Source organism: Bos indicus x Bos taurus, chromosome 7 (genome assembly GCF_003369695.1).
Source record: "Bos indicus x Bos taurus breed Angus x Brahman F1 hybrid chromosome 7, Bos_hybrid_MaternalHap_v2.0, whole genome shotgun sequence".
NCBI classification, from domain to species: domain Eukaryota; kingdom Metazoa; phylum Chordata; class Mammalia; order Artiodactyla; family Bovidae; genus Bos; species Bos indicus x Bos taurus.
The window spans coordinates 30,138,250-30,160,550 of record NC_040082.1 but is presented as its reverse complement, the minus strand read 5'-3'; the positions used below and the strand labels follow the sequence as shown (position 1 = coordinate 30,160,550).

Here is a 22,301-nt window from a genome sequence, read left to right as displayed (position 1 = left end):
GTGGTTTCCACTTAAATAATTGACCTTTATTCCCTGTTCATCATCTGCAGGCAAGAGCTGTCCCCTCCCTGCCATAAAGATGAGGAGATTCTGCCACATATTTCCCTTTCTCCTTAGCAACACCTAATTTTTGTTAGTTACATGGTTATTTTTTATGTCGTTTAAAACAGACAGTCACATTTACATGCTCCTCTGCAATGATCATCCAGCTTCCTATTATGAGTTGATTTGAAAATTAAGAACTGTTAACAGCATTTACAGTGCCATGGTTGAAGTAAATATTATTCACTATGGAAACAAAGTATGTTGGGTCATTAGACTTTTGTTCTGGGAAGGAGAATTCAAAGATCCAATCATCTTTTCCTTCCCTAGATAACCTTCTTCATTTCTTTCTGCTCATACTTGGTTCATTATTTCTCATTCCCCATGGCTTTATTTTTGGATTCCTAGTCCAAGAGCAAGTTCCATCAGTTCTACCTTCAAAATTTATTGTGAATCTGGCCATTTTATTTTTCCCTGTTACCACTTTGGTTCATTATCCCTCACCTGGATCACTTGCAAACCTTCTGTATTAGTTTGCTAATGATGCCATAACAGTCTGTCAAAGACTGGGGAGAGGCGGGCAGTGAGGGAGCTTCACCAACGGTTTATTTTCTCACAGTCCTGAAGGCTGCTGCTGCTAAGTCGCTTCAGTTGTGTCTGACTCTGTGCAACCCCATAAACGGCAGCCGACCAGGTTCCCCCGTCCCTGGGATTCTCCAGGCAAGAACACTGGAGTAGGTTGCCATTTCCTTCTCCAATGCATGAAAGTGAAAGTGAAGTCGGTCGGTCCTGTCCGACTCTTCCCGACCCCAGGGACTGCAGCCTTCCAGGCTCCTCTGCCCATGGGATTTTCCCAGGCAAGAGTACTGGAGTGGGGTGCCATTGCCTTCTCCGTCCTTAAGGCTACAAGTCTGTAACCAAAGGGTCTGCAGGCAAGGGTGAGTATTTCTGAGGCCACGCCCCTTGACTTGCAGATGGCAGCCTTCTCAGTGTGTCTGTACACAGTCTTCCTTCTGTGTGTGTGTGTGTGTGTGTGTGCGTGTGTGCATGTGTGCACGCGCGCGCCTGTGTGTGCACGTGTGTGTGTCTACGTGCACGCGTGTGTGTGTCCTGTCTTATAAGGACACCAAACATATTGGATTAGGCCCCACGCTCATGACCTCATTTAAATTAATTCACTCTGTAAAGGCCCTGGTGGTGGTTTAGCCGCTAAGTCGTATCTGACTCTTGGGACTACACGGACTGTAGCCTGCCAGGCTCCTCTGTCCCTGGGATTCTCCAGGCAAGAATACAGCAGTGGGTTGTCATTAACTTCTCCAGGGAATGTTCTCGACCCAGGAATGGAACCCGGGTCTCCTGCATTGCAGGCAGACTCTTTACCAATTGAGCTACAAGGGAAGTAAAGGCCTTACCTCCAGATATACCACATTCTGAGATACTAAGGGGTCAGGCCTTTGACATATGGATTGGGGAGAGAATACAATTCACCCTGTAACAGCGCAACTTCCTTTTGAAAGACAGAAATCTGATTTTTCTGCTACGCCATCCAATGGTTCACACTCTGCTTAGAACAAAATGAAACCGGCCCCCACCCCCATCGCCTTCACTTAAAATTCCTATATGCTTTGGTTTTGCCAGTCTTTCCATAACCGCTCACACCCAATCCCTCTTTCTGCTTTCCAGTAAACCTAGTTCCTGTCCGAGACCATTTGCATTTGCTATTCCCTGTCTAGAACCCTGTTGACTGAAGGAAAAAAAACAACCGGCCTGCGGGCTTTCTCTAGTTGCCGAGAGAGCGAGGGCAGATGTTGGTTGTGGTGGGCGGGCTTCCCACTGCGGCGGCTTCTCTTGTTGCGGAGCGTAGGCTCTCGGCGCATGCGCTCCAGTAGTTGCCGCACCAGGGCTCAGTAGCCGTGGTCCTCGGGCTTAGTTCCCCTGCGGACTGTGAAATCTTCCTGGACCAGGGATTGAACCCATGCCCCCTGAATTGGCAGACAGATTCTTATCCAATTATACCATCAGGGAAGTCCAGTTTTTAGTTTTTATTTCAACTTTTTTTTTTTTTTTGGTCACACTGCATCTTCACTGTGGCCTGTGGGCTTAGTTGCCCCCACAGCATCTCAGACCTTAGTTCCCTGACCAGGAATAGAACCTGTGTCGCCTGCATCCTGAGTTCCTTCAGGGTTCACTGTCCAGGGTGGCTGTCCTGGGATGGCCTGGCGGCTGCAACATCCTTTGTTTACGGATATGGCCGGAGACATTTTTCACTCACAACCCTCCTATTCATTACATAAAGAAATAGTTTTTTAGCGATGTCCTGTGACAAACTGGTTCATATGCAATTCAGGGTGTAGGAAGACATTCTAAGAGGGGTTACGGCCTGGACACACGAGAAGAATCTACTTACAGATTGTTAATTTTTGTATACTCTTTCCTAAAAAATTTTTGCTTGCAAATTCAGTTATCCGATTCTCTTTCTATAGCTCTCTTTCCACAGAGAAAGGCGTAACACTCCTCCCACTACCCTGGGTGTAAACTAACAGGAACTGAACTAGGTATACTCTGTCAGGAAGAGATTTTCCTTTACCCTCTAGGTCTTTGAGCTTCCCTGGTGGCTCAGCTGGTAAAGTATCCGCCTACAATGCAGAGACCTGGGTTCGATCCCTGGGTTGGGAAGATCCTCTGGAGAAGGGAACGGTCCCCTACTCCAGTATTCTGGCCTGGAGAAGTCCACGGGTCATGGGTCGCAAAGAGTTGGACACGACTGAGCGACTTTCACTTCACTTCACTTCTAGGTTCTTTGAGCTGGCTGGTCTAAGAATTCAATGGACACGAGACAGTTTAGCAGGAGAAATCACAGAAACATTTAATAATATGTATACATGGGAAAAACTCAGGAGAAATGAGGAACTCCCCAAATGGCTCAAACCCTTACCTTAAATACCACCTTCAGCTAAAGACAAAAGAAGCTATTGAGAGTAATAATGGTTTGGGAGTTCAGAGAAAAGCAGTTCACCTGGAGATGGAAAAGCAAGTGTTGGGTAAGTAAACATTTGAGATAAGTGTGGACCGTGATCTCTAGGCCCTGCCAAGTTTCCCCCAGCACACCTAGCCAATATTCTTTGCAGAGTTCGCTGGAGGTAGCTCTATGCCAGGAACAGGCCCTTTATCTAAATTCCTTAGGGAGCTGGGGACTTCTCTGGTGGTCTAGTGGCCAAGACTCCACGTTCTCAATGCAGGGGGCCCGGGTTCAATCCCTGGTCAGAGAACTAGATCCCACAGGCCACATCTAATGATCCCACATCCTGCAACCAAGACCTGGCACAGCCAAATAAGTAAATATTTTTTAAAAAATAAATAGAATTCTTTAGGCAGCCAGTTCAGTTCAGTCACTCAATCGTGTCCAACTCTTTGCAACTCCATGGACTGCAGCACAACAGGCTTCCCTGTCCATCACCAACTCCCAGAGCTTGCTCAAACTCATCTCCATCAAGTCGGTGACGCCATCCAACTATCTCATCTCCTGTTGTTCCCTTCTCCTCCTGCCTTCAATCTTTCCCAGAATCAGGGTCTTTTCCAAAGAGTCAGTTCTTTATATCAGGTGGCCAAAGTATTGGAGTTTCAGCTTCAGCATCAGTCCTTCCAATGAATATTTAGGACTGATTTCCTTTAGGATAGACTGGTTTGGTCTCCTTGCAGTCCAAGAGACTCTCAGAGTCTTCTCCTATACCACAGTTCAAAAGCATCAATTCTTTGGTTCTCAGTTTCTTAGGCAGCTAATAAGGAGGTAAAAAGAAAAACTTCCTGAGTCTTCTGTTTCATAAAGAATAATCAGCCTAAATAATCACCAAAAAGATACATTTTGAGGTGGCAAATTTTGCTTCTCTACAACTTCAAGAGTTTCCCCTGAGGTTAACCCCTTTAGCACCAAACAAAAGAAATTTATTTAGAAGATGGCCCTTTTTCCTGCTTTATTTCGAAGGTGGACATCTATCTGTCCATTGATTTGACCATCCACCAACTCATCCATCCTTCCCTCCATCCATTTTTCTCTCTTAGAGAAGTAAAAAGGTATCACAGGAACATATATTAACACTTGTGTTTGGGTTAAAAATAAAAATAAAAGCAAAGTTTAAAAATAAAAAAATGAAGAAAAAATGATATGAATTATTTGACTTGACAAAGAGAACTAGCTTTGCCAATTAATTAATATAGTGGAAATTTTTCATAAATTGCATGAGCTAAATTCACAGCTCCACAGTTTTGATGAAAATACATTAAGAGCACTTATAAAAGAAACAACATGCCAGAAAATAGTTCATCACAACTATTCAAATTTGTGGAAAGAGCTTTCAGATGTCAACTTTTAAAAGTCTGTAGGCTAGAGCATGAATTTTAAAAATTCTTATATGGGCCACAGAGGCAAAAATGTTTGGAGACCACTGTTTGAAGCTCTGCGGCTCCTGGGAAAAGTGAACAAGACAGTTAAGGCCTCTGTCTTCTCAGAACTTAATCCCAGATTAGCCGTTCAAAATTTTAATTCAAATGTTACCCGCTCAGAGAGACCTTCCCTAAGTCACCCTATCACATTATCTTCGTGGCAATTAAAACTGAGATTATTTATTTTTTTGTCTGGTTTATCTATTTACTCTAAAATGTAACCTCCATGAAAGCAGGAACCATGTCGGACTTGTCCAGCTGGTGTTTCAGAGCCTGGAATAGTGATGGCATATTAATGTGCATAATAAATGCTATTGGGTAAATAATTTTGTTGGTTCTGTACCCATTTCACGGAGGGTTAAATGAAGCCCTTCTTAAACGCAGGCTTTAGTAAGTCCCTCTGTCTAAATCCATTGAGCACAGAGCAGCTCTGGTCGGATTCCCCTCAAATTCTTTGCTGTCCTCCCCACGTGAGGCTCTGAAGGCTGCAGCCCTCATCCAGGCAGAAAATTCCCCGCGAATTTTCCTCGCAGTTTCTCCCAAATTCCACCAGGGGGCAGCAGAAGAGGAGACGACAACACCCAGCCAGCCAAGCGTGGCTGGGCAGGGCCGGGGAAGAAGGGGAGGGGTTCCGCTTCCGAGGGGGCTTACTGCTTCCGCTTCCGGCGACTTGGAGGTTAGGGCTCTGACGCGAGGATGGACGCCTTAGTTGCTCATTGCTCCGCGCGGCTGCTGCAGCAGGTAGTACCGCATGGGGCCGGTGGGGAGGTTTGAAATGGAGGCCCCAGGGCCCGGCTCCCGCCCTGGCAGCACCAAGACAACGGCAGCGAGGTGGGGACCGACCTGCTCCCTTCCGACAGGGGCAGCGGAGTCCCCATACACGGGCCTGTGCTGCCTCGGAGGTTAATGCCCTCCAGGAACGCTTTCCAAGAGATGGGAGAGGAAGAACCCTGGGTTCCCAGGCCCGGGTGACAATGACGTCCAGCGAGGGGGAGGGTCCCCCTCTCTTTGACACCCCCCAAGCCAGCATCTACAGCGGGGCTGGAGCTTGGCGTGTCGAGTCCCGCCTCGACCAGTGCTCGTTCTTCCCCGAACACGCGCGCTCTGTTGGGGGAAGCGCGGGAACACACAAAGAGGAAAGTAGGGTGAGAGCAGGAGCCCTGGGCCCTGTTTGCAGCTCAGCACTCCGTTCTGTCCATGATACTGTGCAAGAGGAATCCTGAGATTCTTTTTTCTCAGCCCGTGTAGGGGCTGATTATCAAGCTGGGGTTTGCTTCTTGCCTTAAGTGTTCGTGGAGAAAGAACTGCAAGAGCTTGTCAAGAAGTGACAGTTTCCTTACATTCCAGGTGCAGGTGGGGAGGGGTGGGAGGATGGGGACCGCTTCATTGCTAAATCCGTCACAAGCTGGTCAAGTAAATTGTCACGTTCTTTATTATTTCGAGTCATATGGTCTTTTTCGGTGTGGGGACATAGGTATACTCTCAGTGGGTTGTGATAAGAAGAATGGAGATGATTTCTGAAAAGTGTTGAGCTCTGTGCCTGGAACACAGTATGCTCATTTATGGCACACTGTGTTTTTGTCTTTGCTGTAATTATGCCCAGATAAACAATCACATTTAAAGTGAGGAATCTCTCCTTGAATAACACAGTTTGGTAGCTTTATTTCTTTTGAATTGACATGTCTTTGGTTTGGGGTATTAGAGTAAAACATCTAGTCTAGGACTTAGGACACTGGAAACAGAGGATAAAAGGGGAAAGTCCTTTTGTCTCAGAAAAGGCAAAAGCAGAGGGACTTGAACCACAGAAGCAAGCCATCTGAAGGGGATCCGATTGCAGGCTTAAGACTCCTGTTCCTCCTCTCCAACACAAACAAATACTTTTTGCTTAGCAAGGATAGTATCAGTAATGTCATCAAAAAATGACATTGGTAATGTCATCAAAAACCACAACTTATCAAAGGCAAAGTCCTTAATTGCTATCACCTCTACCATGCCCAGATGGAGAGGAGGGGAGATAAGGAAGTAAGTTTATGGTTCAGTTTATCACATCTGGGAGTTATCAATCATGATGGACCAAGGTGGCTGTTCTTTCCTAGGAAAAAGAGATTAAGTTTCTGACTGCTGAAGTTGATCGGTTGAAAAACTACAGCTGTTCAGAAGCTTCTGCAGATTTGGAGAAGTTGCGGGAAGAAAATTTAAATTAAAGTATCGACTGAATATCCTTCGAAAAGTGAGTACTCTGGGCTTTGGTTTCATTCTGCAATTTAAATTATTGTGTCTTTTTAAAAATCCTTGTTAGTGAAAATACTGAAAGGAATTTGGCAAAAGGACTTAAACCCTGTCCTTTTCCCCTGCATTAGACAAGTTAGGAGTAAGTTGTTGGTGCAGATAATGGAGAAATTGCTGTTTTCCTTCTGGGCCCTTTAAATGTTTCATCATACTAAGTGTGTAGCCAGCTTAATTTTCAGTAATTGCTTATATCAAGTCAAAATATTTTTAACTACACCCACAGTCCTTCTCTGCTTTAAGTTGGTTATTTTACAGTTTTATTTTTGTGTTTTACAGAGTCATATTTGTGGGAAGGTTCTTTTCCCGTTAGTATTTTGGAACATTTTTTCCCATGAAGCTTGTGTTGTATTGGTTATTTCATGACTTCATAATCTTAACAGTGTTTATTGATTTTGTCAGAAAATGGAGCTTGCTTCCGTTGGGGCTTTAATTTCTTGGCCTGCTCTTCAGGTCTACTGATGACACGTCCTGGGCGATGGTGACCTCACTCCCATGAGTGTTCGGCTCTGTGTGTTCTCTGCTACTTTCAGGCAGGCTGCACTGGCATTATACCTTCTTTCCAAAGCTTCCTCTTACTTATTCATCTTAGACTCTGCCTGCCCCACTGCCATGAAGTCTTTTTTTATTACCTCCTTTGAGTCTTCTAAAATAAAAAAATTACATTTCCAGGGAATTGTCCCCCAAATATCTCAACCTTTCTGATTACCTCGTTCATTCTGCACTTATTTATATTCATTTCTCTGTTTATTTCACGTCAACATTATTGTTAAATACCTGGTATGTGCTGGAAGCTGGGAGGGAGAAGGTACAAAAGGAAGTGTATTCTTTTGTTGTTGTTGTTGAAGTATAATTGCTTTACGACCTTCTATTAGTTTCTCCTGTACAACAACTATGAATCAGCTGTGTGTGTACACATACACCCTCTCTCTTGGACCTCCTTCCCACCCTCCAATCCTCTGCTACGCAACACATGTGTTATATCCTTCAAAAAGTGAGTACTCTGGGCTTTGGTTTCATCCTGCAATTTAAATTATGGTGTCTTTTAAAAAAATCCTTGTTAGCGAAGATTCTGAAATTTGATAAAAGGACTCAAACCCCATCCTTTCCCCCTGCATTACACAAGGTAGGAGTAAGTTGTTGGTGCACATAATGGAGAACTTGAACTCCCTGTGCTACTCCCTGTTCCCACTAGCTGTTTTATCCATGGACATGTATTTATGTTGAACCTAATTGCCCAGCCCAGCCCACCCTCCCTCTCCCACGCTTGCACATCCGTTCTCTACCTTTGCTTATCTATTCCTGCCCTGAAATCTAGATTTTTCTAGATTTCACATACATGCGTTATATACAATATTTGTTTTTCTTTCTCTGACTTACTACACTCTGTTTGACAGACTTAGGTCCATCCATATCTCTACAAATCTCCCCTTGAGCTGTCATGTTCTTTTCAAGATTAAGTCTTACGTTAGTATTTATTAGAAAAACAGGTACCTTTTTTCATCAGTGACAATGTTAAGGTTGCTATGTGATGGTGCTCTTATTACAAAATCACAGATTTTGAGTTATCTCCTGATGCTAATTTTCTTATAAGTTCTGTTGTTTTAGGAGGGTGTTTTAGTTAGTTTGGGTTTTTTTTGCATAATGTGATGTTTCAGAATGCTTATATTGAATTGTAGCAAAGATGCTTATACCATATGTAGTATTTCTTCACCTCATGGAACTTAACATTTTAAAGGAGAAGAGAGTGTTCACCTTGAATCCTGGCTTTGCCTCTTCCCTTTATCATTTTTAGCAAGTTACTTAATCTCTAACCCACAAGGAAATGGTGATAGTAGTCACAAACTCCATTTTTGTTATGTAGGTGACGTAAGGCAATGCACATAAATAAAGCACTTGACTCCGCTCTTGACACTTGAATCACTCAGGAGCGCTCAGTTCAGTACTGCTCGAATAATAGTTTTCATTATTGTTGCCATTCATATTACACATCGACACTTTGACTAATGTAAACTCATGATTAGTGTGTAGACAGCACGTTCGTCTGTCTCTTTAGGCCATATCTACTCAGTCACCAGCCATCTTGACCTGCTACATGGCGGGTACAGGGCTAGGTGCCAGAACTTTTGTTGTTTAGTTGCTTGTCCAACACTTCTGCAACCACACGGACCGTCATCTATCGGGATAGAACCATAAATAAGACACTTTCTTTGCAAAAGAATATTTAGAGAAATTTCAGATCTGTCCAAACACAGATAATTTGGAGAAGGTATGAAAAGTGCAATAATGGAGGTAATTAATTAATTATATACCATCTTAAATGAGTGTATTCCACTTCTGAGAAGGTGAGAGATAGGAAGTACCACGGGGTTATTTTGCAGGAAGACAAAACAATCTGTTACTCTGATACATTAATATTACCCATCAGTATTTTTGACCTGTTTCATTTCATGCTTGAAAGGGTCAGCGTTTTAATGAAGAGATTAAATGTTTTATTGTTTTTGTCCATAGAGCTTTCAGTTCCAGCATTTGATAGGAAGTTATTTAGGATTGATTTTATATTATTTTCTCGGTGCTTTAGGAAGCTGAGAAAATCATCAGCCCCTTACTCCCTATTGCTGGCTTCTGTTATATTAAATAACTGTAGAAAGAAAGTACATGGGGAATTTTTACATGTATGTCTTAGATGCTGTGGGATAGACTTGTCCTATTAATGCTTCTCAGCACATCCTAAATATGAGAGTGTTACACTAGGAGTGTGTGTTACCTTTCAGTTTCAAGATACTTGAAGGCTTCTCAAAATATTTGGGAAATTTTTGTATAAAGTTTATTAACATTTACATTCTTTTCTTACAGAGTCTTCAAGCAGAAAGGAACAAACCAACCAAAACTATGATTAACATTAATAGCTGCCTGGAAGAGGTCTTTGGTTGTGCCATTAAGGCTGCCTATCCAGTTTTGGAAAATCCTCCACTGATTGTGACTCCAAGTCAGCAGCCCAAGTTTGGGGACTATCAGTGTAATAGTGCTATGGGCATCTGTCAGGTAATTATATTATTATAAAGCATTCTTTGTGCTTTGATTTTCTTAAGCATGACAGTTATCATTGCGTGCGTGCGTGCTCAGTCATGTCTGTCTCTTTTGCAACCCCATGGACTGTAACCCGCCAGGCTCCTCTGCCTGTGGGATTTCTCAGGCAAGAATACTGAAGTGCATTATCATTTCCTTCTCCAGGGAGCTTCCTGACTTGGGGATCAAACCCACGTCTCCTGCATCAGCAGGCAAATGCTTTACCACTGAGCCACCCGGGAAGCCCATAATTATCATTTACATAAATAATAGAGCATTGTATCCTCAGTAAAAACATTTTCCACAGTTCTGAAAAGCTTGAGGAAAGGGACTGTGTGTTTTTAATGTTTAAAAAGCACAAATTTTAATATTTAAATTATATATACTCAGTATTTAAGGAAATAGCTGATACTGTTTTGGCACATTCCTCCTTTTGTGTCCAGGATAACTGACTTATTGTTGAGGAATTAGAAGTTAGCTAATTAGCACCAGCATTCCCATCAAATATTTGATGGAGATGTGTCTGTGAGATAGGCTTGTGTATTTCATGTTCAGTCAGAGGAGTTCCCTGTTTCTAATAGCTAATGTGTTAGTAGTTTATTGCGCTTGGTTTGGGACTTTTTGATTTCTTTTCATTGCTGAATAGAAAGGCTTCATCTAAAGAGATCAGATTTTTTCCTGGATAATTTTTGTGTGTCTGTGCTGGAGTTAAGTTTATAAGGGTGCTATTTACTACTCAAATCTGAATATTGCACACTTTCATGATTTGAAAATTAGAAATGTAAATATTCTGGAACAGGCATCATAACTAAAGACTTCAAAAGTCTTCCTTAAGAAGTTCTAGACAGCTGTGGCAGCTCATTCTGAAAAGAGATCCTGTGGTTTTGGCACTTTTCCATTCCCCCGGCACTGTTGCTGTCTGATGCTTTAATCTCGCTCTCTTTACAAGGTCACTGGTCTCTGCTGCTGCCTTCTAATGAGTCTTGTGTCAGTTGAATCTGATGCTTTGTCAGCTGTGCGTTTTCTAGTAATTTGCTGAGACCTGTTGTGTAATCAATCATTTATGTTTTATAGATGCTTAAAACCAAGGAACAGAAAGTTAATCCAAGAGAAATTGCTGAAAACATTGTCAAACACCTCCCAGACAATGAATATATTGAGAAAGTTGAAATTGCTGGTCCTGGTATGTCATAATGTACTCTAAAGTAGTTCTATTGATTGCTGAGTCCTTTTGAAATAAGAAAAGAAAACCAATTTAAATATAAACATAAGGTTAAAACTCATGTACTGAACAAGATGATGAAAACACCTTGGATTGGGAGTTAGGAAACTGAGGTTTTAAACGAGACTTACTCACCTGGTTGTGGATGAGTTACTTTATTGCCTTGTCACTCAGTTTCTCATCAGCAAAAAGGAGATAGTGATGGCAGATACTCTGTGGCAGAAGGATCGTTTATTTTCTGTTAAGAGTTAAATCATTCGCTGGGAGTGAAGGGGTCCTGCATTAAGTAGGAAGCTTTCAGGAAAGTGGTGAAACTAGATGTGGAAACAGGGAGCTCATAAGAGGGCTCAAGCCAAGGCCCCAGGTGCTGTTGGAAGCCTGAAAAGTTTCACCAGAGCCACACTAGGGTTCTGGAGCCAGCATAAGTGAAATTGAGAAGTGCTTTGGGAGTAGCAATCTTCAAAGTTGGAAGCTATCTAATTTTTTTCTCTTCTCTGTTTTTCTTTAGGTTTTATTAATATCCACTTAAGAAAGGGCTTTGTATCACAACAGTTGACCAATCTCTTGGTGAATGGTGTTAAAATACCTTCCATTGGAGAGAACAAAAAGGTATATGTATATTTTTTGATTGATAGCATAATACATTAGAACTCTATTAGCTGTAGCTAAAAATGGCTTTCACTTTTTATATTGAGATTTAACTATTCATATTTTGAGATTATGAACATAGCTGTGAAGTAACCTATCCACTGGGTCTTTTTGTTTTTTTGAAGTCTGGGATCTTCTGCCAGCCTTCAGTAGGTGATCTGTAGGAGTTGCTCCACATGCAGATGTATTTTTGATGTATTTGTGGGGAGGAAGACGATCTCCATATCTTAGTCCACCACTATCTTGAAAGTTCCCCCTTCCCCTGGGTTTTTTTTTTTTGTTTCCGGTTTTCCCACTTGAGTTTTATTTGGGCAGACCCGGGGACAGAGAGGGCCTACACCTAAGAGAAGGTGTTGGGCCTCTTGTTGGCGAAGTGTGGCTTGTGCTGGCAACGGAGGGCCTGGTGCGGCAGTGGGAACCTGATCTTGGAGTCTTGGGACTGCTTGACCGCTGGTCGGCGGCACTTGCTGGCTGCGATCTCCTCCACCTTCACGATCTGGATTGAGTGGGCCCAGGCTTGGTGCCAGTGCCCATGTCTCGGTAGCCCTGGGTGATGGCACCAGCTGTGGTCAGGTCCTGCTACTCCCAGTGCATGCTGTGGGAGTCACAGTGCAGCCAGATGCTGAAGTTCTTCACCCAAAGGGGAGATTTCTAACACCTGTCCACAGTAGACCATTTCCCCTGAGGATTTCTTCATCGTCTTCAGTGGAGACACAAAAGTACCAGAAGCGGGACTTGGCAACAGCGTGATTAGGCGCAAAAATTCTCATACGATAGAGGGGCAGCATGCAGCATTTGGGGGTCGGCAGGCAGCACCCCACCACCTTATACTCACAGAGTGTCCCTGAGGCCTTCATGGTGCTCTACCCACAATTGCCACCACCCTCGAAAAAGCTCCCCTGGGTCTTGATTGCTATATGATTTTTGTTTTCATTCCCCAAGGCATTTGAGGTAGCCAACTGATATTTATGAGTTGTCTCTGAAATAAAGAATAGATAACTTATTTAAACAGATTTGATTATTTTTCAATTAATGATGGACAAGTTCCATCAGAAATCCTAATAGTTGCATTACAATCCAAGCTAATGTTTAAGCCTTGTTTATTATTAAATGTTATTAATGAATGTGTTAGCAAAAGAAAATGTTTATATCCCTCTCTAAAAAAATCTTTACTATTTATCCCAGGTTATAGTTGACTTTTCCTCTCCCAACATAGCTAAAGAGATGCATGTAGGCCACCTTCGGTCAACAATCATAGGCGAGAGCATGTGCCGCCTCTTTGAGTTTGCAGGATATAACGTGCTGAGGTACGTACTCTTGCCTTTCTTTGGAGATTTCTATAGAAAAGAAAGTTATCACTAGAGAAAGAACCTTTGATTAAATCAGTGATTCTTAAGTGTCTGCTTCATAATCACCCATTAGGCTTTTAAATTATATCTTTGGCCCCTCCTTTGGACTAATAGCTATTAAGACTTGGGGTGGATGTAGAACCAAGGGGAAAACTCCCTCATTTATTGCACAGATATTCCTTGAGTGCCTCCTGTATACTGCTGCTGCTAAGTCGCTTCAGTTGTGTCTGACTCTGTGCGACCCCATAGATTGCAGCCCACGAGGCTCCCCCGTCCCTGGGATTCTCCAGGCAAGAACACTGGAGTGGGTTGCCATTTCCTTCTCCAATGCAGGAAAGTGAAAAGTGAAAGTGAAGTCACTCAGTCGTGTCTGACTCTTCTCGACCCCATGGACTGCAGCCTACCAGGCTCCTTTGTCCATGGGATTTTCCAGGCAAGAGTACTGGAGTGGGGTGCCATTGCCTTTTCCGTCCTGTATACTAGAAGTATATATTTTAGTGGGAGACGTAAGCAAGAAACAGATTGTACTGGACCTTGTAGCCCATGGTAGGAAATTGCAGTTTTATTAAATGCAGTGGAAAGCTTTTGGAGAGTCTTAGTAGGGCATATAATCTGATTAGAGATTGCCCTGGTTTCTTCAAATAAACTAGGCAAAGAAGGGAAAAGGAACTATAGTAATTAATTAGAAGTCTGTTTTAATAATCCAGCTAAGAGTTGACTCATTGGAAAAGACTGATGTTGGCAGGGATTGGGGGCAGGAGGAAAAGGGGACGACAGAGGATGAGATGGCTGGGTGGCATCACCGACTCAATGGATTTGAGTTTGAACAGGGAGGCCTGGCGTGCTGCGATTCATGGGGTCACAAAGAGTCGGACACGACTGAGCAACTGAACTGAAGAGGTGATCTGATGGTTTGAGGTTAGATGAAAGCAGTGAGGAATGAGAAGTGATTGGATTGATATATTTTGATGAATTTTGTCCACTGATATTTGCTAAGTCACTTCAGTCGTGTCCGACTCTGTGTGACCCCATAGACAGCAGCCCACCAAGCTCCCCCGTCCCTGGGATTCTCCAGGCAAGAACACTGGAGTGGGTTGGCATTTCCTTCTCCAATACATGAAAGTGAAAAGTGAAAGTGAAGTCCCTCGGTCGTGTCCGACTCTTAGCGACCCCATGGACTGCAGCCCACCAGACTCCTCCATCCATTGGATTTTCCAGGCAAGAGTACTGGAGTGGGGTGCGATCGCCTTCTCTGATATTTGGGAACTACTAAATTATACTGAAATAATTGGTTGAAAAGTTACGTTTTCATAAAATTATGGTAATGACCAACATTGACCTGACTGCCACTCTCCCAGTTAACTAAGCAATAAACAGATCACAGTCCATTCATAGGAACTTCATTCAGCAAATCCTGTAGGCCAGGTGTTTGCAGGCTCATTATTGGGTATCTAATGACAAACATAACAGACCTTGTCTTTGCCTCTCAGACCAGATGAGGAAACACCTTCATAAAAAGAACACTACTAAACATGATGTACTGGCACTTAATGTTTGTGGTTCCTAATGGAATATCAGTTCAGTTCAGTCGCTCAGTTGTATCCAACTCTTTGCAACCAACCCCACGGACTGCAGCATGCCAGGCTTCCCTGTCCGTGACCAACTCCTGGAGCTTGCTCAAACTCAAGTTCATTGAGTCGGTGATGCCATCCAACCATCTCATCCTCTGTCGTCCCCTTCTCCTCCCATCTTCAATCCTTTCCCAGCACCAAAGTCTTTTCAAATGAGTCAGCTCTTCACATCAGGTGGCCAAAGTATTGGAGTTTCAGCTTCAGCATCAGTCCTTCCAATGAATATTCAGGACTGATTTCCTTTAGGATTGGCTGGTTTGATCTCCTTTCAGTCCAAGGGACTCTCAGGAGTCTTCTCCAACTCTACAGTTCAAAAGCATCAATTCTTTGGCACTCAGTCTTCTTTATAGTCCAGTTCATGTTTATCATTTTTAAGTGGTTTTATGTTCTGTGTCTGATACTAGATTAAACCATGTAGGAGACTGGGGAACCCAGTTTGGCATGCTCATTGCTCACCTGCAAGATAAATTTCCAGATTACCTAACAGTTTCACCTCCCATTGGGGATCTTCAGGCTTTTTATAAGGTTTGGTGCCATTTATTTTTGTATTATTTGTGTGTCTATCAATTATCATAATTGTTTTCCTTAGGGAGTTTTAAATGGTATTTGAAGCTATTATGGGGTTAAATAAAAGTTGCTCCATTCTCTGTTCCTCATTGTAGCATGTTTGCTTTTATTGGTGTATGTTAAAAATTTAAATCTACAGCATTACCCATTCTTACGTGAATTTAGGAGTTTGTTAGTCAAAGTACATTTTAGTATTTCAAAATTTTGATGCTGCTGTTATCTTCCTGATTCTGTATGTTTTGAAAGCATTATTAAGTATAAACAGTTTTTTAAAGACAAATTTACCATAAACCATAATTTTAAATAAATCACTGTAGTAAACAGTCTTTGACTCTTTCACTTATCCGTATATAAACTTTTATTATATCAATTGTGGTTATAGTAACATTTTTGTATTGTACCTATTTAAAGTTTTATCATACTCTTTCATGTTAATTTGTGACCACATCTTATTTTGGATTTGTAGACCAAAGTGTATGCTCCTTATTATTTGGTTTCCCCCCCCATTTTGGGGATGCTCAGTAAGTAACTTCATGTTTTTACTTGTAGGTTTACTTGTAGGTTGTACCTACATGTTTCTACATGTAAGTTTTCTCATTTTTAAAATTGTTTTCTTATGATAGAGTCCCAAGAATAGGATTACTGTATTAAGAAGTAATATAGTACTTAAAACTTTTTTTGGTTGGTTGGTAACTGGCTTTTTTACAGGTTTTTTTTTTAATCTTTTGGTATGTATTTTCTAATGAAAAGATTGAAAATTGTTTACTGGTATCAGTTAAGTGAGATAGCTATAATCTGCTGGAATTCTGTGCACTGAATACAATGGGCAAATCTATTAATGCCATATAATATTTAAAACACATTGCTGAATTTTAATACCAAGGATAAAAGAAAAACCATATATTTATAGTTTTTAAAACATACAGATCTGTGATTGCAAAGAGATACCTAGAATTTTCATCAGAATGTTATTGCTGGTTAGTTTGGGATAGGGTTAACAATATTTTTTTAATAAGCACGTTTTGCTTTCAAAGTAGATAGGAACCAGTGAAAGCAATTTTTTTTATTTTTGGTTGCTCAGGGTCTTTGTTGCTCCACACGGGCTTTCTCTGGCTTCAGCCGCGGGGTCTCCTCTCTAGTTGCACGCTGGCTTCTCTCGTTGCAGAGCCCACGCTTGAGGCTCTCGGGCGTCAGTAGTTGTGGCGCACAGGCTTAGTTGCCCCACAGCGTGTGGCGTCTTCGCAGACCAGGGATCAAACCTGTGTCCCCTGCACTGGCACGCAGATTTTTATCTGCTGTGTCACCAGGGAAGTCCATGATTTTATTTTTAATTACCACCCCCCCAAAAAAAAATTATTTAGAATGGAAATTAGAACCTGGAAAATTCAGCCTCATGTGTTAGCTGTACATTGTCATTCTCCCGGAACACAAGCACTAGTGTGAACTGGAAAGGTGGAGGTAGCATTGTGATCAAATGTTACATTTTTAAGGAAAATTATTTCAGAAGTAATAATTGGGTTTTATTAGCACATTCATTTATAACAACATTCTTTGACTGTTGAGATAGAACACTTGTTCAACAGATCTAAATTTTTACTTCCTCTGTTTTTTTGTGGGATTTTTTCTTTTTTTTTAGAAATGTGTTTTATCTAGAAATATGGGGCTGATTGTTTACAAACCTTGCCTTTTTTAATATAGGAATCCAAGAAGAGATTTGATACTGAGGAGGAATTTAAGAAGCGAGCATATCAGTGTGTTGTTTTGCTCCAGAGTAAAAATCCAGACATCATAAAAGCTTGGAAACTCATCTGTGATGTCTCCCGCCAAGGTAAGCTTCTGGGCTTTGTTTATTTTTCCAGCGAATACTACTGCATGTAGTTTCTTGAGTATTCAGAATTGACTTTGAATGACGTATTAAATATTCAAGGGCTAACAAATAGATTTTTTTTTCTTACATATTTTCTGAAATTGAAACTACAAAGAAAGTTTATTTATAAAGACAGGCAGGTGCAAAATTTAATTTCTTTAGAAGTCAGGAAAAATTAGTTAGAAAAAAAGTAGAAAGGAAAAAGATGCTATTCACATTAAGCATCCGAAGCTATAAAATCCTTACAAATAAATCTATCCAGAAATATGTAGGGCTAAAATGAAGGGAAATACACACCAGGGTGGAACAGAATGTTTGGGTAGAGTGTCATGCCACGTCCCCTAGTTCTCCATATTCATTTATGGTTTCAAGACAGTTCTGAGTGTTCAGACTTGACAGTGTTATCTGAAAGGTCACTTTGAAGAACAGATGAACACGAATAGCCAGTAGATCTTTGGAAGAGGCTGGTGGCTGTTTTGCCACACGAGGCAGTAAAATGTATTGTGTTACTGTAGGTTATCTTTTTAAATTATACATTCTCTTTATTTTATGACTTTTTCCCTAGAGTTTAATAAAATCTATGAGGCATTGGACATCTCTTTAATAGAGAGGGGAGAATCCTTCTATCAAGATAGGATGCATGATATTGTAAAGGAGTTTGAAGATAGAGGTAAGCACTCTTTTTTTATTTTTAACTTGATTGTACAAATTTTCAAACATAGGCAAAAGCAGAGAGAATATTATAGTGACATCCCAGCTTCATGCACTTGTCACCAACTTAATTATGAACACAGGCAGACCTTATTGTGTCTGTTACCTTCCTGTACACTGCTTATATAATTTCTTCTATAACTGCTTTGGTTTGTCTCTGAAACAACAGACCCTTCATCCCACCTCAAAACCATGATAGCGTTATCACTCCATGACAATTAATACTTCTTTCTTTTTTTTTTTTAATTTGTTATTTGGCTACGTCAGGTCTTAGTCACATCATGTGGAATCTTTCATTGCAGTGAACGGACTCTCTTGTGGCACGTGGCCTTCAGTAGTTGCTCTGTGCCCTGGTCCACTGGCTTAGTTGCTCTGTGACGTGTGGGATCTTAGTTCTTTGACCAGGGATTGGATCCTAGTTCCCTGACCAGGGATTGAACCCATGCCCCTGCATTGCAAGGCAGATTCTTAATCACTGGACCACCAGAGAGAAGTCCCAATGATTTCTTAATAGCAAGTCATGAGTTCACATTTCCTAAGCTGATTCAGAGTCTGCACATTACATTTGTTTAATATAAAATTTGTTAAGTCATGGGTTTCTCTCCATAGCCCCACACTTCTTTCTCATTTATTATTGAAGAAACTAGGCCATTTGTCTTACAGAGATTTCCGTATGGTGTTGTGTGGCATAATTCCTCTATCTGTATTTTCTAAAGAGGCTAGATTAAACTCTGATTTGTGTTTTCTTTTCTTGTTTTGTCTTGTTTATTTGTGAGAATGCCACTTTTTAGTTGACTCTCTTGTTACGATGTTAAGATGAATTAGTGGGTTCAGGTATTGTCAACCTGATCTGTCCTTTAATTTCCCCATTAGACTTTCCTCTAGTGGTTTTAGCCGCTATTGATGGTCATGACTTGGTTCTGTTGTTTTATTGGAGGTTGGGAATACAGCATTCTGTCGTTTCTTGGTTTGTTACCTGGAATTCTCCTGTGCAGAACTTTGTCGCATAATCATTTTGGTTAACCAGAGGTACGGTTCATAGGCAAACAGTATAAATGCTTGGTTCTTTATTTTTATTTACCAGTTTACAGAATAGTAAACTAGTTTCTTAATATCTTCCAGATGTAACAACTGGATTATTTTTAGCATTATTGTAAATTAGGTTTAATATATTTTATATTTTCCAACTGTTTGCCTTTATTTTTTTAATATTCAAATTGTCTTGTATTTCGCTAATGGTAGTCTCAAGTGGCTTTCCATTTTTTCCCCCTTGACCCTTAGAGTTTTTGATAGTTTACTTGTTTTCTGGACACAATATTTCAGGATAAGTTTGTACATTTCCTGCCTTAATTGTGGATTCAGCTCTTCTGTTATCTCCAGGGAAGCTTAGTTCCTTGAATGAGAAATGATACTTACTAATCACATTCTGGAAACTTAAGGACCATACTTTTAAGATAAGGAATTTTTAAAAATTGTTTTAACTTGAGATATAGTTGATTTACAATTAATTTCTGCTTTACAGCAAAGTGACTCAGTTATATATATAAATTTTTTTTCATATTTTCCATTGTGATTTATCACAGAATATTCATCTTAGTTACCTGTGCTATATGATAGAACCCTGTTTACCCGTTCTGTGTATAGCAGTTTGGAACTACCAACTCCAGACCCCCTTCCCTCCCTCTAACTACAAGTCTGTTCTCTGTGAGTCTGTTTCTCTTTCGCAGGTAGGTTCATTTGTGTCATGTTTTAGAGCCCACGTGTACGTTATATCACGATTTTGTCTCTGTCTGACTGCACTCAGTATGACAGTCTTTAGGTCTATCTGTGTTACTGTTAATGGCATCTCTGCCGAGGTCCAGCCCCGGCTGATCCAGGGTATTCGAAGGAGAGACGGCTTCAGCGACCTATTCAAATGTTAATTAGAGATAGAAAGAGTAATAGAATGAGGATAGCTCAGTAGGAAAATTCAGTGGAGAAAAGAAGCTGAGTAGCTTGGTTTACGTGGAAAATCAATATAACCCGTGACACCAGGTTAGCTCTGACCACGGAAGCCGCAGGCGCCCTCTCGAATAGCGGAAGGTGCCCACCTTAGACACCTTCTTGAGTGGGTCTTAGAAGCCCAGGCAAATAAATGGTCGCAGAGGATTTCCACGCTCCAGATGGAGACTCAGCTGGAAATTGAGGGGAAGAATGACATGGGGAGACCAAGCTTTGGTGAGCAAGGCCCGTAGCTTTATTTTCAACAGGGGCTTTTATACCCTAAGTTACACATAGAGGATAATAGGGGATGCAAAGTCAGCAGTCTTTGATCCTTATCAAAAACCAGGGTTTCTTTCCTGCAGATTTATCGTATACAAATGGTTTAGGTGATTTACATCATCTTCTGGCCAGAAGGCCTATTAACATTTTATGACTCTTGACAAAGACTGATTTTCTCTAAGAGTAATTATTTTAAGGTTTGGCGCCATCTTCCAAAGGTGTTAGATAAAATTGCATTCCTATAGGGCGGATGTGTAATGGGTTTACAACAAAGGAAAGAATTTATTACCTTAAGGGTCTAAAGTTGCTAACACCAAGGCCACTACTTATGTTTTCTACATACCAACTATTAATTAATACACATTCAAGGATACAGTACAGAGGATGTGGAAACTTGGCAGCAAGCATTGGCTCATCAATGAAATCTTTTACTAGTTTTATTCTGACAGTTTCTAACTCTCTGAGAAGCTCTAAGCTATTTGAATATCTTAAGCTTCCCATGCCTCTCCAGGCTGGGAGACTGTAAACAATCGTATGCATAGCTGTAGGAGCCCGGGTAAATTTGTCAGGCGAGTTAGAGAGCCATCTGAGGGGTTTGGATTTAAACACTCCTAATTGCCCAGGAACTTTATTAATTGGAGCTGTAAGTTAACTCTTTGACAGAGAGAGGGAGATGGTGGTGGGGGACAGCCCCCAGTAAAGTCCGAGGTGAGAGCACAAAGCAATAAAGTAGGCAGACTCTGGCTTTTTTGGGGGGGGGTAGATGCTCGAGAATATCCAGGGGGACTCCTGAGGCTCGATCCCGCCTTTGCGTATGCCGAGCCTCCTTCCTCATGACCTTTGTCACGAGTGGAATGCCTCACCGGCTCCCGGCACATCTCATTCTTTTTTATGCCTGAGTAGTGTCCCGTTGTATGTGTACGTCATGTCTTCTTTATCCACTCATCTGTCAATGGATATTTAGGTTGTTTCCATGGCTGTTATGAATAGTGCTGCTGTGAAGACAGGGGTGCATGCATCCTTTTGAATTATAGTTTTATCCAGATATATGCCCAGGAATGAGATTGCTGGATCATACAGCAACTCTAGTTTTTGTTTATTGGGGAACCTCCATACTGTTTGCCATAATGGCTGCACCTGTTTATATTCCTGCCAATAATGTAAGAAGGTTCCCTTTTCTCTACACCCTCTCCAGAATTTGTTATTTGTAGACGTAGGTAAAAAGATTTTAATAATGAGAAAAGAAGCTGGCCATGTTAGTCATGCTAGCAGAAAGGAGGAATTCACCAAAGCAAGGCAAAGCAAGTGTGGGGTCCTTAGAAATAGTTTAGGATATTGGAGGGAAACTGTATTCCTTGCTGTAAGGGGAAGATGAGAATCCAGATTGTCATAATGTGAGAAACACTTTAATTGTGACATTATTTTGTACTCATAACAAGAAAAGTAATGTCCATTAAAGAAAGAAAAGAAGCACAAAGAAATTAGTAACTTCCCAAGGTCACATAGCTAATAACTGCTAAGTCAAGATTCAAACCTGGGCAGTGTGGCTTCAGAGTTTGTTTTTAACCAGGATTTTATACTGCTTTCACCCTACCAAGCATCAGTTTTCTAAAATGTTAAAAAAGGAAAAAGGCAATAGTAATAGTATTTACTGCATAGAGTTATTGTGAAGGTTGAATTTAAGACTCAATATAGTGTTTAGCATATAGTAAACACACTGAGGAGAAGGAAATGGCAACCCACTCCAGTGTTCTTGCCTGGAAAATCTCATGGATGAGGAGCCTTGTGGGCTGCAGTCTGTGGGGTTGCTAAGAGTCTGACATGACTGAGCAACTTAACTTTCACTTTTCACTTTCATGCATTGGAGAAGGAAATGGCAACCCACTCCAGTGTTCTTGCCTGGAGAATCCCAGGGACGGGGGAGCCTGGTGGGCTGCCGTCTATGGGGTCGCAGAGTCAGACATGACTGAAGCAACTTAGCAGCAGCATACTCTGAAATATGGCTGATTTTACCATCATGTTCCTTATTGTCCCTTCTTGCATCCAAGAATTTTGCCTTTTTCATCATGTGTATGAACATGATTTTATTTTTTCCATTTTACTAGTCATTTCAATGCTGAATCCTGCCATGTTTGTGCCCTGAACTCTGTTGTAGTTGTAACTCGAAAACTAAATAAATGAATACATTTTAAGAGGTAATGATAGAA

General features: G+C 41.3%; 1 protein-coding gene and 1 pseudogene across 1 annotated transcript in view; one reads left to right on the top strand and one right to left on the bottom strand.

Moving 5' to 3' along the window:
- The first annotated feature begins 5,117 nt into the window (after positions 1 to 5,117).
- RARS (arginyl-tRNA synthetase) overlaps positions 5,118 to 22,301 on the top strand; it is a 29,266-nt gene continuing 12,082 nt past the window's right edge. The window contains 10 exon segments of the mRNA XM_027545722.1: positions 5,118 to 5,223; positions 6,579 to 6,675; positions 6,678 to 6,712; positions 9,625 to 9,813; positions 10,912 to 11,020; positions 11,568 to 11,668; positions 12,893 to 13,014; positions 15,092 to 15,212; positions 16,953 to 17,082; positions 17,687 to 17,791. Coding sequence (XP_027401523.1) covers positions 5,179 to 5,223; positions 6,579 to 6,675; positions 6,678 to 6,712; positions 9,625 to 9,813; positions 10,912 to 11,020; positions 11,568 to 11,668; positions 12,893 to 13,014; positions 15,092 to 15,212; positions 16,953 to 17,082; positions 17,687 to 17,791 — 1,054 coding nt within the window. The 5' untranslated portion in view covers positions 5,118 to 5,178.
- On the bottom strand, positions 11,681 to 12,886 carry LOC113895056 (annotated as a pseudogene).